General features: G+C 38.9%; 1 protein-coding gene across 2 annotated transcripts in view; it reads right to left on the bottom strand.

The window, feature by feature from the left end:
* Positions 1 to 8,770: 8,770 nt before the first annotated feature.
* Positions 8,771 to 17,321, bottom strand: part of lrch4 (leucine-rich repeats and calponin homology (CH) domain containing 4) — a 34,272-nt gene continuing 25,721 nt past the window's right edge. The window contains exons 12-18 of one of the 2 annotated variants that reach the window (XM_027134395.2): positions 17,084 to 17,138; positions 16,922 to 16,973; positions 16,683 to 16,784; positions 15,042 to 15,139; positions 14,085 to 14,222; positions 13,899 to 13,976; positions 8,771 to 9,137 (exon numbers count right to left, since the gene is read on the bottom strand). In XM_027134395.2, coding sequence (XP_026990196.1) covers positions 8,991 to 9,137; positions 13,899 to 13,976; positions 14,085 to 14,222; positions 15,042 to 15,139; positions 16,683 to 16,784; positions 16,922 to 16,973; positions 17,084 to 17,138 — 670 coding nt within the window. In that variant the 3' untranslated portion in view covers positions 8,771 to 8,990. Of the gene's footprint in view, positions 9,138 to 9,798; positions 13,640 to 13,898; positions 13,977 to 14,084; positions 14,223 to 15,041; positions 15,140 to 16,682; positions 16,785 to 16,921; positions 16,974 to 17,083; positions 17,139 to 17,321 lie in introns of those variants that run through there. The other variant, XM_027134394.2, reaches the window with a different exon arrangement.

The following is a 17,321-nucleotide window of genomic DNA, read 5'->3' as shown; positions in this document are numbered from 1 at the left end:
TAAAGTTTATTACATCTCCAGGCTACAGAAAAAGTCATGTTATAAAGTTGAAGTTGGAAATACATTGGTTAGCATTTATTTGTAATCCATATTGGCAGCTTTATATCCGGGATTTTCGGTTAAATGTCAATTTAAATCCCCCCTGCTGCATGTCACTGACTGGACAGTCCTGAAAAAAGAAATGTCTCACTTTATCTACACAGAGCCACATACAACAAACTGGACAAAATCAGATTCCTCTCACTAAACAAAATGTTTAATTCTGTACCATGAATTTTGCATAAAAGCACAAGCAATAAAAGCAAGTCGATAAGTTTTGACTTATTTATTAAAGAGCAAAAGAATCATTTTAGAGCTGGTGATAGCTCTTTTTTTCACTTTCTCTGTGTTATGCGTAATACTTTAACATATAGAAAAGAAATACTTCACATTATCTGAGAAAAAAAAAAAAAAACACTGAAAAGAAGACACCCCTCAAATCACCTCACCATTTCTCTTCGCCTTGAATATTGAATTTTTTTATCGGTTTCAATGAGCAAGAGAAAGTTTTATGGGATGTTTTTTACAGCACAGTTTTATATCATATCTCTTTCTCTCCATCTGTGTAGTAGGTGTCTTGCCACTGATCTGAGACCAGTTGCACTCATTAGAAATGAATCTGCCAAAAAGATATAATATGGCTATAAAAGGGCGGTTCTATAACGGTGCACATTTTAAGGCTTGCATAAAGCAGAAGGTGTTGTCTGCATTTTTTGGGGAAAGTTCAGCTTCCTGCTGGGTGTTGTGCTCAAAGATGGGCAGCTGGGAGGGATGACTATAGGCACAGAGCACCAGGAGGTGCAAACCTTCTGTTCTGATCATCATCTGGTCCGGTTCTGCTTCATAACATAGGTCTGTTTGGGCCACATGCACAGTGTCCTTACTGACATTGAAAGGTCCAGTATCTCACAAAGTAAGCACAATAAGCTCCATCTCTAGATGATGCATTTTTTTATCACTCTTTATATCCATAACTCTTTCTTGCACAAATTGCTGGAGGGTATTCCATACTGCACGCTGATTGAAGTGTCACGTTCCTATTAAAAGTACAGTTGGTGAAATTGGTTGAAGTTAAGATAAAAATTTTAACATTTTAAAAACAGCTCCTCTTTTAAGTGTTGCATTCACAACCTACTTGCACCTGAGTATAAGGCAGTCAGTGCAAGTACGAGTTTAGTGCTTTCTGAAATGACAAGTGATTGACAGGTAGAGAAAATCTTGATTCTGATTGGATGGCTGGTCTTGTTTTGTATTTGGTTTTCTATTCACAGGTCTGGAGTGAATAGAGATGTGTGCAGAAGCTTTTAATTCTACTCTTGCATAAAGTTTGAACAATCCCATCTGGTTCTATTCCCAAAATAAGAAGAAATTTGTCATTTAGTCATAGCAGCATTGACCAGACTAGAGCATCTACTGAAGATGAATGAGTGAACACAGTAAACTCATTGCATGGTGCAGTGCAAGCAGATTGCAGTACTCTTCTGTGTGCAAAGGCTTCATTTGTCCATTGATCTTTATAATGGAATTGATGCCTCGAAATTTAACAGAAACCAAAATTTTTTTTCTTAGTCAGTAATTTATTGACAGATTCCACAATGTGAAGGGAAATTACAACATTAGTACCAAAAATGTTCTGAACCCATAGGTGCCTTATATAAAAGCCAAAGCCGTGAATAATCTCAGAACTACTGAATATTAAAATTTCAATTAAAATCACTCCCTCAAGCGAGCATGCCATCTATCTGGCAGGGTGTTGAAGTAAAATATGATTTCATCCTAACTGCTTACTAGCTAATCGAAGTGAGAAAGTCATTTTTACATAATCTATGTTTGACTTGTTCTTGTTTCAAACTGTTTCTGCCACACGTCGTTTTAAAAGTACATGCTTTTGAAAACAATTTTCAGGCACTGTAACTTTCCTGTGACATGGTAAACATTAAAGCTGGTACTAAACCAAAAAAAAGTCTTTTGTCAGCAAAATAAATCCCTGCAGCTCACTGATGAGTCCTTCCAATGCATTCATTTTTATTTTTGTCTCAGAAATATAACCTGCGAAGTGGTTGGGCCATTTCCATCAGTCTTTGCTGACCTGGCATTTCTAGCTTAGCTCTGTGCATTCTATTGTACTCCATGGTTTTAATTAAATTCAGTTCTCCACTCTCTCTGGTTGCCCTGAGTCAATCTCTCCAGAGTCTGTGGGAGATGGGGTGTGATTAATTACAGAAAAAGAGAGTGGAGGTGTTAAACCAGGTGCCACAGGAGTTTAGAATAGAGCTAGACACCCTGAGCAGTCAGTGTGGCGGAAAATCAACCCTGAATAACATATCACCTTGTCTCCTTTTCAGTCATACCCTGCTCTACATGAGGTAGTGAGGCAATGTTAGACCATGACTTTAGAGTTTCAAATCCATCATGAAATGCCAAGTTTGCTGAAATTTCATTGACATGACCATTCTATCAATATGGGAAGAAAATCCTGTGAACAAATTACAGATAAATGTGGCCACATCTACCACATGTAAGTAGATAGAACTTATTCACACAGTCTGAGGTCTTCGTCCACTTCATCCACGTTAGTATTGTCATGGGTGACACTACGATACTCTTCAGGCAGTGGCAAAGTATACTCCCATACCTTTAATGTCATTAAGTGTCAATTACCTGGCTCGTTTATATCTACACTGACCCAAAACTATCAAAACAAGCACAGCTCGTTATGCCTAGTGTAAACTGAATCTTTCAGATTCGCTGTATTGCTCAAACTGCACATGTACAGCAATAGCAGAAGAAGTCACACGTACTATGTGACCTTTCACCTGAGGAAATCCCAGAAGAAGCATACAGTACCTGAGTCCCAAATCCCACTCTTTCATGATAAATAAACACAAAAGCTTTCCATTATATCACTTTGAGTTGCTTAGATGGAGCCTGAGCAACTGGTTGTAGTGGTTGTTCTGCACTATATTGTATAGAAAAATAAGACAAAATGTGGAGGAAGGATGGTGTCAGAGAGATGTGGGCAGCAAGTTCTCAAGATTCATTGCTTGTGAAATCTAAACATGGCTAAAATATTTTAAAGCCACTCTACATGAGCAAGGATTGTGTATGAAACAAAAATAATGGCATTTGGAACCATTGTACTATTTGATACCAGAAGATTCTGGTACCGCTCTGTAGTTAGCACGTTACTTAGCCTTTGCTAACCTAGTTCTGAGACTCTAATACTGATGATGAAAAGAAGATCTGAAGTACCAGATATATTGTGTATTAAATCTGGAAACTTTGTACTGTCCAATTATTTCTCATTTATATCTTTTGGGATATGTTCAAGTTTATAATCGAACGATATTCTTTACTGTCGGCTGTTGACTGCTACATTGTTAGAAACCAATAAATTAAACCAAACAAAGCAAAGTGATCTAACAGATGCGACCATTAGAAACTAATCCTATTGGATTTAAAACAGGATTCTCAGATTTTTGGATCTCTACAAAATTGGAAAAACTTTATATTACCTCTTACATTTTTCACATAATGTAATGAGAAAGAAAAAGTCTCGGTCTCATTTTAAATTGTATTGCGTAAGGTACAATAGATCAATAGTCTTCCGTTAAAGGAGTTTTATTTGACTTTCAATGCCTATTTCTAAGTGCTGAAATGAAAGATAATCCAGGGTGGATAAATGATTTAATTATCGGATTGTGCAACTATTGTTGTACCACAAATGTCAACCACAAATGCTAAAAAGAACATAATCATAGCCTATTTGCCAGCTTTTTAGGTAAAAGCTCAATTCTAAGCACCCAGTAGCAACAATCATTGTTTTTACAGCATACTGGGTAGAAGTGTAGAACTGCTATAAATTCTCCAGAACAACTGAGTGTTTGTCTTTTGTACATTATATAGGGGATCTTGTATATATAAAAGCATTTTGATACTAAGTGATACTTTTTTAAAGTATAAAAGCAAGACAAATTACAAGACAAATAAAGATTATGGTCCACATTACATCACATGACATTGCAAAATGTCTGTAGTCTGTAGACACCAATCCAGAAAGGTTCAGTGTGCTTGTAGGCTTTCATTCCAACCAAGAAGGAAACCTGATTCCTCTTTTGTAATCAGTTCATCTTAGTCTACAACCAACTATCAAGTGTGCCTCCAATTTGGCTGTAATGAAACCCTGCAGCCACACTGGTGCCTTTCTGGGTAAGATTGAAGACCATGGAATTATATGATAGAATTATATGGGAATTACAAGAGCACAGGACTTGGTCTGCTCTATACACAATGTAAACCTATTTCTCTTTAAAAATAAAGATTCCCAACAATACACTTGGTTATCTACAGAAGCCAGCTTGTTGAACACACTCATGTGTAGACAGCTGCACTTCTGTTGTCTTGATCCTTCAAGTCTGTTGAATGTCATTAAATTTCTGTCGTGATAACAGATTGTGTACAAAGCCAGGAGTCTGCTATAAGCCATGGTACAGATTAATCTTTATAAGGTGGTGTTGCCTGACACTGACACACACTGCTTATACGTCGAACACCTAAACTTCTATATGACTTTCGTATGAACCTGCAATGCAGGATGAGAAATGACATCTAACTACGTACAGCTACCTGGACAACAGATGTGGTGCTGGATCTGCTCAGCCGCTGTCTCTAAAGTCTCAGAGCTGGATTTCATATTAACTCATATTAAAGACACCACACGTTAATGGCGTATGCTGTGGGCTTGTAGGTGTTTTTATAAATCAGATCCATCTTGCCTCTGTAGACCGCCACTTGAGGCTGAATTCGAGACAGCAGATGGCACTTAGAGCCTCTCAGATTCTTCAGTGAACACAGTAGAGGGGAAAAAAAAGACCAACTAGTCACAAAAGAGATTCTTCAAATGAGCGACACAGGAAACAGCTTCAAGTAGTTCTACTGTGAGTAATACTACAGCTTTACACATTGTTACCTATCTAACCAGTGACAGACACAGACCAACCTCACCCCACCCCACACACACGTTAACCTTTACAGTTAGTAAGTTGTATCTTAGGGGTTTACAGCAGTGCCTGTTTCTGTTTCATGCTCCAAATATTCATTTCTGTAATTGCAATCAGATTGAAACTGAAATTAGGAGTGGCCTAAACCAAGATTTTCTTCAAATTAAATATGAAACCCACCAGTATACCAACAGAAACACTGGAGCACACTGAGGAAAAAACCCAGACGTCGAAAAGCCAAAGTAAGACTACGTATCCTGTTAATCAACCTCGAGAGGTTTTTTTTGTTTGCAAAAATTAGCCTAATTTAAACCACCACAAACTAGACCAGACAGTCACTAATGCACATTCATTTTGGTTCTTTCATTTTAAGCATGCATGAAAGATGGTAGATTCCCAGTGCTCTAGACCTCTAGTTTTAACCTTATACCCTGTGATAATGTCTGTCTAATTTTTCTTTTTTTAAAAATAAATAAATAAATAAATAAATCCTTCTGGCTGATTCCCCGACCGAGGAGCCATTTATGTCCCACTTTTACTATATTTTCAACAGGAAATGACATCATCCAAATCTTTTCTTAAAAATCATGGGAAGAAGAAAAAGTCATTTGTTTTAATGCTTACAGATTTGTGAGATATATACAGTATATATTGTAGGTTAGTATTTTATATCATAAATATTGGGGTAATCCCATTTTATGCATTTAATATTTGTATTAAAAATCCAAAACTCAACTTTGTTTTTCATTTCGAAATGCAGCTGTTTTCTGCAAATAAACCTGGTAAGTAAATGAGATTACTTAATGAGCTTAACACATTTCTAAATATTACATGCATGGTTTCTATTTCATTTTAAACCAAATATAACAAAAATAATAAACTTGTGTTTTAACATCCTATGCTTGCACAGTTACTTCATTCATTTGGGTTTAATTTTGTTTTTCATTTTAACTGCCAAATTCAGTATTCAATAAGACGTGGTCCAGCGGTCAGTCTCGCAAGGTGCCAAGAGGTTAAACAGTCCTGTCTCTACAGATTGTGTAAATAAGTCATCTATTTTAAAATGGCACCATTACCCAGCTCCTTTAGGTCAGTGAAGCAGACCGCTTCCTCGGGGTAATAACACTGCAGATTGGAAATTGCCTAGAATATATGTGTCACAAATAGATGTTAATGATCATTTTAACAGACCTAAACAAATATCCTGCATGTCCACTAGAGTGAAGAAAAAAACAAGAAAATTGAAAGAAAATCTCTCTGCTTTTCTCCTTCTAAAGCATTTTCCTGACAGATGTCTCTTACCGAAGAGTCCACGTGTGAATAATCACGAGTCACGATGTTAAAGGTGTTGTTTTTTATACACCTCATATCACTCATTTCCGTATGATATGTTTATTTTCGTTTGATCGTTTGTTTTCATTTTCCACATGCAATTTTTCTCCTTGTTTACATTTCAATTCATTTTTTTTCCTTTTCCCACATCAGATTGTTTTAAACAATTGGATATGTAGGACATATCATCCTATCCTGCAGATGTGTTTTTCTCACTTGAATAATTCTTGTTGAAATGGATAAAAAATGGTGAACAGCTTTTTAACATGACATTTTTTTTTCTTTCTATCAGGACATACTTCCTAGGGATTAAACAATTATCTGTATGGATTTAGGAAGTAGTTTATGGATTTTTGTCTGCTTATTCGTACCTACGTATTCCTGATTTCTGCCATCGGAGAGACCCGGGCCATGTAGGATCAATATGTGATGAGTAGAGGATCTGTCAGCGTGAACAGCTTACACATGCCCAAGGTCAATAACAGATGGTGAAACAAAGTAATGATCTCAGTATTCTCATCACAAAACTGCTTTTGGAAAACCTGCTTGTTTGTTCTAAATTGCTTGTGTACTGCTCACCCAGGGAACATCTCATACTGGACATGTCTAACTTCACAGATCAACTCACAGGGAGAGGTTTTGTTATAAAGAAGGGATCATTATTAAGGTTTGGCTGAGGGCTGTGAAGGGGTGGATGATTTCTGCTGTGTTTCTATAGACTCTCACATATGCTGCAAGAATACAATTTACATTCATAGTTCCTTCCCATCTGGTTATAACCTCAGCCACTGGTGCACACTAAACTCCGATCCATATTTACGAACAAATGAGGTGTTAAATCATTGCAATGGTAATTAGAAAGTTTCTCTCACATGTGCTTTGCCCCTAGTTCATATTGGTTTGTTACCCAGAACAAATGGCTCATTAAAATGATTGTAATGATTATACGTATCCTTCGGCTCTGTACTGCAGCTCTGGGAATTTAAAACGGAACAATTGCTGTACAATTGAAATTTAAAGCAACTCTTTTTTCCCCAGATTATCAAGACATCTGATTATCTTTGCTCGTCAATTATTCCTTTTGAAACAAGAAAATGATGGAGATGTTTCTAGACAAGTTTTTAACTCTTTTTCATTTCATTGCTGTATTTTAGGCAGTAAACTTGTGAGATTTGATCCTGATGCTCTAATTCCACGCTCGTGACTCACCTTCTGTTGCTGTGGATGGTCCCATATGGATAACCGTAAAGTTCTGCGTTGCCAAAAACAAGTTTCTATACAAGACTCCCTGGTAAGTCAGTGAATAATCTCACTGAAATGCTGAAGGTCTGCTATAATCAGACAGTCCTGTGTTCATCCCAGCACTCTAATATTCCCAACAGGATTCATAGTGAACATTTCACCAAATTTAGTGCTGTTTGACTTTATTCTACTACATCTGTACTCCATGCAACATTACCCAGCAGAGGCTTAGTTCCCTTTTAAGTCTTTTTTTTCTTTCAAATCAATAGACATAGTGTAATGATTTTTAAGGTAATTACTGTAAGGACACTATTTTCTTTAAGAAACTATAAACATAAAAGTGTTCTGAAAAGAGAAATTTCTCTTATCTTCCCCTTTTTTAGTGATGTATGTTTTGTGTGTGCACTTCAGGTGTTCCACAGGCTTGAACATTTGAGCTCTGAATCTACATGTGGATTTCTGTAAGGCTGCTTTGTAACAATCTGACAATGAAGCACACAAATAAAACTGAACTGCTTTGATCTGGACTGACTGCACATGGATGTTGCACTTGAACAAGGCGTGCAAAGCACACGGTCGCTGATGTTTCAGAGAAAGAACAGAGGCTCCGACTGTGGGTTTGCTTTCTGTGAAACAGACCGGTTCTGCCCTGGTGATTTCTCTATGGTTCCTGCAACACAGCTATGAATATCCGTAACTGAATCTAACAATTAGGTAATTGCTGTATTTGGTTCACTGTGTTAGAATGCAGGGCTGAAGAAGTGAAAAAAAAAAATAAAAATTACCGGTCCACTTACTTACGTAGCAATTTGGATATTATCCCAATCTTTAGTAAATGTTTATCTGCATCTCATTTTTGCTCTTGAGCTTGCTTTAGCTTATCATAGCACTCTAATGACTATGGGTTTATCTGCAGACTGTCACTGCTACTCTATGCAAGAGTAATTACCTGTGGAAAATCAATTAACTTTGCATTGTTATGGGGCCCAGATTACAGCCATAATTAATTTCCCAAGTATAAACATCCACCAAAGAAAACAACTTTACCAGCACCTCCTCGGTACTGAAGTTGGTTTCCCTGTCAAAATAAACCTTTTGCATATCAAACAGTACATCATTTTGAAGTGAGGCAATGATTAGGCAGGAGCAGACTCGCATTAAAAGCTTTACATTTCCTTTTAATTTTCATACATCGTATTTAATATTTGCACTTGACCGCTGACCGCTCACAGCGGACCACAACGAAAATCTCAAGTATACCCTCAAGCAGCTGTACAAGGATTCACAAATATGTGATGGACCCGACTGCACCGGTTCCTTTAACATGATGATAAAACACTGAAGAGGTTCTGGCTTGTGTTACAGAGGATTTTAACTTTAGGAGATGTTGGAGTCTTGCGCAGGTGTTTGAAAGGAGCAGCGCCGGTGTCCGGACACGGGCAGCTCCAGCAGAGTCTGGACGGTGTGAGCGATGCGGCTCAGTCCTTCGTCTTCTAGGATGAGCTGAGCTGGACACAGAGAGTCCTGGTGGGGTTTGGAGGACAGTTCAAACAGGTTAGAAATAAGCATGTGGAAAACTTGTCATGAAACACCAAGAATAAACATGCGCATACAGATTAGTTCAGACAACACAACGACGAGGATTTGTATTTCATATTCTTGTTTCTCAGCTCCAGTCCTGAGAGACTTGCACTTCAGAGTTTGAGTTTTTTTTTTTTATTATTCCCCTCCCCTTCCCCATCAGCATTCTCCCCTATGGCTCACACACACCAGATTGAGTTCAGGCGGTGCTTTATGGATAGCCGGAGAGCTCAACAGGACACAGTAGTGCAGGACTGGAACTGAAAGACACTTTAATCAGGTCACAGGTTTTGTGCAGAAAGGACACAGAAAGCAGCAGTACCAGCATGTACACTACCCAATACTTCACACTCTCCCATTTAAACTTCCACAAGTAAGCTTTCCCCACAAATCTCACCTTTAACAGCCATGCATTTTTTTTTTTTTTTTTTTTGCAGCAAGAAACAAACAACGGTGCTGTTTTCCCAATCAGTGTAACCTTAGAAGCTGAAGATTTATATATTTATACTCGCTCATGCACAATCCATTATTTCCTTCACCTCACAGTAAGGACAGATTTCACACTTACCTTGATAGTAAGCAAACACAATGGCAAGAGACTTAAAAGCTATCAACAGACACCTGAGGGAAGATGATTGGCTTGAGAAAGAAAAACAAAAACACACTCAAGATAACATACGAGAAAACAGACAAGGAAGCAGCACAGATAATAGGATCCGTTTTTTCCTTCTTTAATAATTACAGCCAAAAAAAAAAAAAAAAAAAAAATCTGAATCTATATAAACTTACAATTGACCTCCTTAAATACATGAGGGATATAAATATTACAAAATACATCTTGCTTCTTAACAATTTCTTTAAAAGTTCAAAATTCAACTCCAGTGAGTTTGGTGCTTTCATTGCTTTCATAACTCGCTTCACCCTAAGAGACATTTTGGTTGAAACATTATTGCAGATCTTGCTCCAACAAAAAACTGAAAGTGGTTGGAAAAAAAAAAGAAAGAAAAAACGAAGAGGACAGCATTTGTGGGTAGATCTTCAACATCCCTGCTCTGAATAAGCAACATGGCTTTTGGTTACAGCAAGCACTTCAGGCAATTTCATTTGTGTGGACTGAAAATGTGCTAAAAAAAAAAAAAAAGATTTTAGTTTTAGGGAACTTTGAAAATCCATGCATACTGTAGGTTTGAGTTTTTTTTTAAGGAAGCTCACTTTAAATGTATGAAGATGTTACAAGGCATCAGTGGGAAGAATTCGACAAATTGGATAAGTGAAAATGAACCCATTTGCTGAACATTATTTTCTTTCTCCCCTCACATTTTCTATACTATCAGCCCACCCTTGTGCTTCTCCTCTCCTCCTTCTCCTTCACTCCATTCTCTCCCATGTGCCCTTATCACTCTCTCCAGATGAGCGTCTGCTCGTTAGTCAACTGTCTGCAAAGCTGCTAAATCACATTAAGTATGCAGGAAACACAAAAGCAACAGCAGCAGACAGTACTGAGGAAACATGGGTACTCATGGGCCTAAAACCGACATTACCGAGGCATTTAAAATGAAGCTTAAGATGCTTTTAATGGGATGTTCCACTGAGAAGAATTTCCAGCGTCCGTTAACGTTCACTGTTTTTGTTTGTGTTTATATATATGCGCACACACACACACACACACACACACACACACACACACACACACACACACACACACACACACACATACATACATACAAACACACAAATGACAGGAACTGATTTTAACTGATGCATTTGACATGGAGCTCAGTATTTCCATTCTAGTACAGTATATACTCTGTGTTAAATTACATATAACATGAGAGACCGGATAAGGATTGCTCAACGAGGCCGCGTTTCCCCAACACTGCTGCTTGACAAAGGAATGCATGAATAAATAAACAATAACTTAATTATACATAGCAAGCAGACCAAAACAGTACACATACATACAACATCAGAACTCTGAAACATTACTTCGGTACCATAAGACATATCATCGAGTGCAGATGTGCAATACTACTGCCCCCTGGTGGTCACAGTCAGCAGAACAAAACAAAAACAAACAACAAGCATTTCGTTCCAGTCCAACAAACCTCAGTATTTGTAAGAAATCTCTGGGTTGAATTTCTCTGAACAAATGGGAACAGGAGCTTTAATACTCATTAAAGCCCCCGAGACTGGAACAGACACGGTGGCGTTTGTAACAGTAGCTTCAGTCAAGACATTGCAGGCACTTACATTTGCAAGCACTGAGACAAAGTGGTTAAAAATTTAAAGCCCTTTGAACAAGATGTGAGCGGATTTTACATTTTGTGCCGGTGGCTAAATAAACCGTTATAAAACACTCTCTTCCCCAAAAGGACACATACAAACACTACACCATCCTCAAAGCTCAATCCCGTGTGTAAGCTAAGGCAAAGCGGTGGCAAAGCCCTTTGGGAAGTGGTTACTAAGAACAGATAAATACCACTTTTAAAACAGACTCGTTCTGATTAAGATCATCTTGCTGTGATGGGCAGCATAGATTTAAGGGTTTTAATAAGCTCCCCAGACAAAAAAAAAACAACCCTCATCCATCAATAGCAGCACAAAGACGAAGGTAACTCATCCTTAAATCATGGTCAGTTTGCTGGCCAGATTCAGTGGGTTTGGTGCTTCAGGTTTAAGCAGAACACAAGTCTGACCCTCACTGGAACAAATCAACAAACATGTTAGCGCACACAAAAATCTCCTCAATCCCTTAGACACAGTTGCCAACAATGCTAACAAGAAAATCTTAGCAGGCAGAGAGACAAAAATTGGAATTTTTCCACAAAAGTTCCTAACATATGTCACGTCACATACGATGTGTTTTCTTGGTTGCAGTATGTAAGAGATAAAGTTTCATTACTGACAGGAAAGAATAACTTGTCTGCTCTTTTTGCTGTTTCTATTAGCTCACGCAACCTAGATGAAGTCAGTGTGCAGTAAAAGCCTCCTTTCCCGTTTAGCAGATTTGCATTTTGTCTAAATTTTGCTAATGTATTGTCAAGCCACTGCTTTAGCATAGGGTCAAAAATCTTAGATGCTACAGCTAACCCTTAGATGTAGGGATCTCTGCACAGCACATATGTGGCAATTGGTTCACAAAAAAAAAGTAACAAACTAAAATCCCAGTGATGCCACAAGCATCCACACCCAAGAGTACTAGAGAGTAACCTGTCCTAACCTGGGGTCTAGGTGGGCGGGAAGATCGACACTGGCCAACCACCGGTGCCTGTGAGCTCCTGTATGAGAAAGAGGGCAGGTAGCTCTTTCGTCTGATGTGTTCAGCTGCATTGTGTTATAGCATGAGCAGCAGTACAGAAGTACAGCAGCTGACTTTATGGGAATAAAGTTTGGGAATCTAGTGCATGGACGCTTTTCTCCTGGGACTTCTACAGAACGTTGAAGACGGCTGCCTTGGTTTCGTCATTCCACAGACACAAGAATCCTTTACAGCCAAAACTGTACATTTGTTTTTTTTACCCTAGGGTAAAAAAAAAAAAAAGCTAACTTTTGGGACTGTTTGGAACAGCAGGTAAAATATTAACATAGTCTACACAAAGTCTAGCTGAGTTGTACCCAGTAAGTGCAGGGGGTCTAACACTGACAAGGTTCTGCTGGCTTCCACACCTAACAGGACTGGCGCTGTTATGAAGGTGAAATGAGTCGTAGCCAAGTTATATTTAAAAAAAAAAAAAGAAGACAGATGAGGCTAATGTTTTTGTCTGAGCAGCTTATACCTAAAATGCTTTTGTCATTCAGAATAAAAACAAAACAAAAAAAAAAAACAGACTGCAATCCCACAAGGTCTCTCTGTCCATAAACTTGTAGCAATATTAAGAATTTTTTTCTATACATTTCTGCTTAAAACAGATACAGCATTAAAAACACCACTGTATTGGTTCCGCATCTATTCACTGCAGCTTACAGAATGTTACAGAACAATGTAGTGTATAAGAGTGTGCGTGTGTGTGTGTGTGTGTGTGTGTGTGGTCGCCTGGCTGTCTGGGTGGCAGTGCGACTAGCTCTACTTACAGAGCTTACTGTATCTCCATCTAGGCAGCGTATGCATCGAGTGCCGTAGCATGGAAGTACACTGCTGCGAAGCCTTATTAATTATATGGAAGCGCACACATTGATCAAATCAGACACACGCTCTCATGTAAACACACACACACGTATGCGCTTTATGCAATAAGGTGGTGGTAGAGCAGGTAGAGCAGGCCCATGACAAGGCAGTAGAAGAGCAGGAAGCCGGTGGGGACGAGGGAGAAGGGAGAGAGAGAGGGAGTGTGTGCTTTCATCTCCTCCTTCAACTCCACTCCTCCTATGGACAAGAGTGAATCCACACAGCGCTGCACTGCACGCAGCTTACTGCAGAGGATATCAGACGCTAGACACACCTCCGTCTGAGGGAGAGACAGACAGAGACAGAGAGATACGGAGAGGTCGAGAGCAAGAATGAGGCAGCAAAACAAAAGTACACGAAAAAGTATTAAAGCAGAAAGTAAGAACAAAAAAAGTATAAATAAGAATTGAAAGGTAGGAAAAAAAAGAAGCAGGAAGCAGAAAGAATTCAGTAAAATATAGACAATTAAAGAACGTATTAAGAAAAGCACACTTAAGGCAGCACAGACAAGGAAATACATTTCATATAAAGTCACGTACCTCAGGAACGCCCAGCTTTCGGCAGGCAGCGAGGAAGTTTTCCACGTTGAGACGGCACTTAGCGGCGCTCAGTTTTGGCTAAACAGAGTAAACCGAACAAAGTTTGCAAAACAAAGTCATGAGTGGTTTTGCCTCATGAGCGTTCAAGTACGCTGAAAAAGGAGATCGAGATCACCGAGGACTCACCACAGCAGGGGAGGGGATGTGGATGATTGACACCGACCGAGTGCGTACGTGATTGGCTAGCTGGCAGAGGATGATGCCGTTGGATAACGATTCACCGAGATCGTCTGGGAGGGTGATCTTCAGGGAAGACTCCAGAGACTGACAGATGGAGAGAGGGAGAGAAGAGAGAGATGTTAGATGATGCTGTCAGTGCCAAAAACGGAAGAGTGAGGAATGTGACGACCTTGAGAAGTCGACGGATGCTTTATCAAGTGACTGACTGTATGGAAGGAATATTCTTACCCAAAAGAAAATGCAGTGAGGATGCACATGTTCACTACTAGCCCTAACATTAACGTTGTTATTCTTACTGCTGAATATGTAGGAATGTGCAAATCAGTCTCACATTATTTTATGTTCTTAACATTTAACTGTATGTAAACATTTATGTAAACATACCAGTATACCCTATGGGTTCATCACCATCACTGCAAGTGAATATGACACAAACTCTGGGATTAATATCTGTCAGGTTGTCGTATCATCCTCTAATATTTTTGTCATTAGACTGTGAATTTACTGACATCCATAAATGAGCTCATTTGTAACACTCTTCTTATTAATTTCGCATGGACATGTGGTGAAATAGTTCGCTGTAAACTGAAGAAAAAAAAAAGATTTTCCCAAAAGGAATTAGCCTAAGCATTAAAAGAAACTATTTTGAGTTCAAACATTCATTGTGAATTGTTTTCATTTGAACAATTAGGAAGTGTTTAAAACTAAAATGTTCTACGTCATTGTTCGCCGTGATCTCAGTCATACACAGGATCTACAGGAGACACAAATGTACCGAAGTGCTCACAAAGTGTTCACGTGTCGTGCTGAAGTACAGAGTGAGGGAGCTGAGTGGGAGAAGAGAAGCAGTACAACTGGAAAACCACTAAACAGAGACGTGTGAAAAACATAATCGATCTTTACCTTACGTAACTGGGTGATTTCTGCTCTCTCCTCTCGTGGCGATCTGAGCGTGGATCGGGACTCACTGCGACCTGACTCAGCCAGAGAATGCATGGGTCCTAACACACACACACACACACACACACACACACACACACACACACACACACACACACACACACACACACACACACACACACACACACACAAACACACACACACACACAAACACACACACACACACACACACACACACACACACACACACACACACACACACACACACACACACACACACACAATATTGTATACAGGGTATTTCCAGCAGACTGCTAATTAAATTCAGATACTGAAACACATTTGGTTGATCGGTTGGACCCAATCCTAACAATCCTTTTGGTACCTCTTCAGGCATTATCCTGGTCATGTAATTCTCAGCACACAGCTGTGACACTAACATAGTAGTATCATGGTTATGGGTGTGGTTTTTAAACAATGCACACATCCTGACTGCTTCACTAGACATGTCTACCTGGTTGAGTAAGTGCATACACAAACAGAGCTCAATGATTTCCACACACAGTTTTGTTAAATTGTCCTCTAGTCCTTCATCAATGGTTGGTCCATACTTTCCAATAAGAGGTTTATTCCTCTTCTCCCATTCGATTCAATTCAAATGTATTTGCATAGCGCCTTTAACAATGGACATTGTCTCAAAGCAGCTTTACAAAACAAACATAGTTCAAAACGTTTCATATTGTACAAAGATTAGTACTATAGAAAAGTTCAAGATTAATTAATTCATTCATTCATTCGTTTTCTACCGCTTATCCGAACTACCTCGGGTCACGCGGAGCCTGTGCCTATCTCAGGCGTCATCGGGCATCGAGGCAGGATACACCCTGGACGGAGTGCCAAACCATCACAGAGCACACACACACTCTCATTCACTCACGCAATCACACACTACTGACAATTTTCCAGAGATGCCAGTCAACCTACCATGCATGTCTTTGGACCGGGTGAGGAAACCAGAGTACCCGGAGGAAGCCCCCGAGGCATGGGGAGAACATGCAAACTCCACACACACAAGGCGGAGGCGGGAATCAAACCCCCAACCCTGGGGGGTGTGAGGCAAATGTGCTAACCACTAAGCCACCGTGCCTCCCCAGTTCAAGATTAATATTAGACTTATATTTAAATGTTTGTATTTATTCCCAATGAGCAAACCCGAGCAGTTTGTTAACACACAATAAACAGCTATAAACACTTTTTTTCCCCTCACCAGTGACTTTTTTAGAAAGAAAAAAAAGCCTATAAATTTCAATTTACATCTTAAGTTGAGGATCCCAGACACCTACTGTAAGCCTCATTCTAAAAATGCTAAACAAACACCGCCACACAGACAAATTACACTTTTAAAAAATAAATCTTTTTTTTTTAAATTAAGAATATTTGGACTGCTGACAAATCAGAACTGAGAATTTAATATGATTAGTATTACTTATTTACAAAAAGCATTTTATTTTAAAAATCACTAAAATCCTATAAAAGAAAGCTATATACACATGTATATATACATATACATATATACATACTATATATACATGCTTGCGAAGTGAGATGTTATTGTGTTAGAAAAGACGTGTTGCTGTGGTGTACCTGAAGTCTTCACATTGCAGCGTGAAGAGGCGCGGAAGAGGAAGCTGTTGGGTTTGGGAGCAGTGCCAGTCGGAGAACACGGCTTAGTAGAACAGGGCGCATCTGTAAATATAGATATATAAAAGATAAAAAAAAACAAGGCAATGCAACATTAAATCTCCTACTATATCAAGCAATAAATAAAAATTTGTACAGCAATATTTAGAGAAAATGTAATTCTGTAAAAATGTGTGCTGTACCTGTACGGCTTGTTGAACGTTGCAGGGATACTGGAGGAATCTGATCCACGGTCTGAAAGGAGGACAAAGAGTGAACACATTTGTACACAGCATTAAGTAACTGATTAGGAGATACACACAAAAAATAAAAAAATAAAAACAGGGAGAACTATTAAGACTCACCACTGATCTTTGGCGGAGACCGTTAACAGCAGCACTGGAGTCTGTAGAGTCACCACTAGAGGGAGACAGAGAAGGTCAGAATAGTTGGGCGGTAACACCACCCCTGTCTGCTAGTACACAGGATGGACACAAACTTTCACCTAGATTTCGTTTTAGCATTTAAACTTGTGTTTATAAGCCTTAGATAAAGTCCCAGAAGTCAGTGACTGAGATCCATGACGAACATGCTACAAGACAC

The sequence above is a fragment of the Tachysurus fulvidraco genome, chromosome 1 (assembly GCF_022655615.1).
Source record: "Tachysurus fulvidraco isolate hzauxx_2018 chromosome 1, HZAU_PFXX_2.0, whole genome shotgun sequence".
NCBI classification, from domain to species: Eukaryota; Metazoa; Chordata; class Actinopteri; order Siluriformes; family Bagridae; genus Tachysurus; species Tachysurus fulvidraco.
This window is presented reverse-complemented; position numbering and strand designations above follow the sequence as displayed.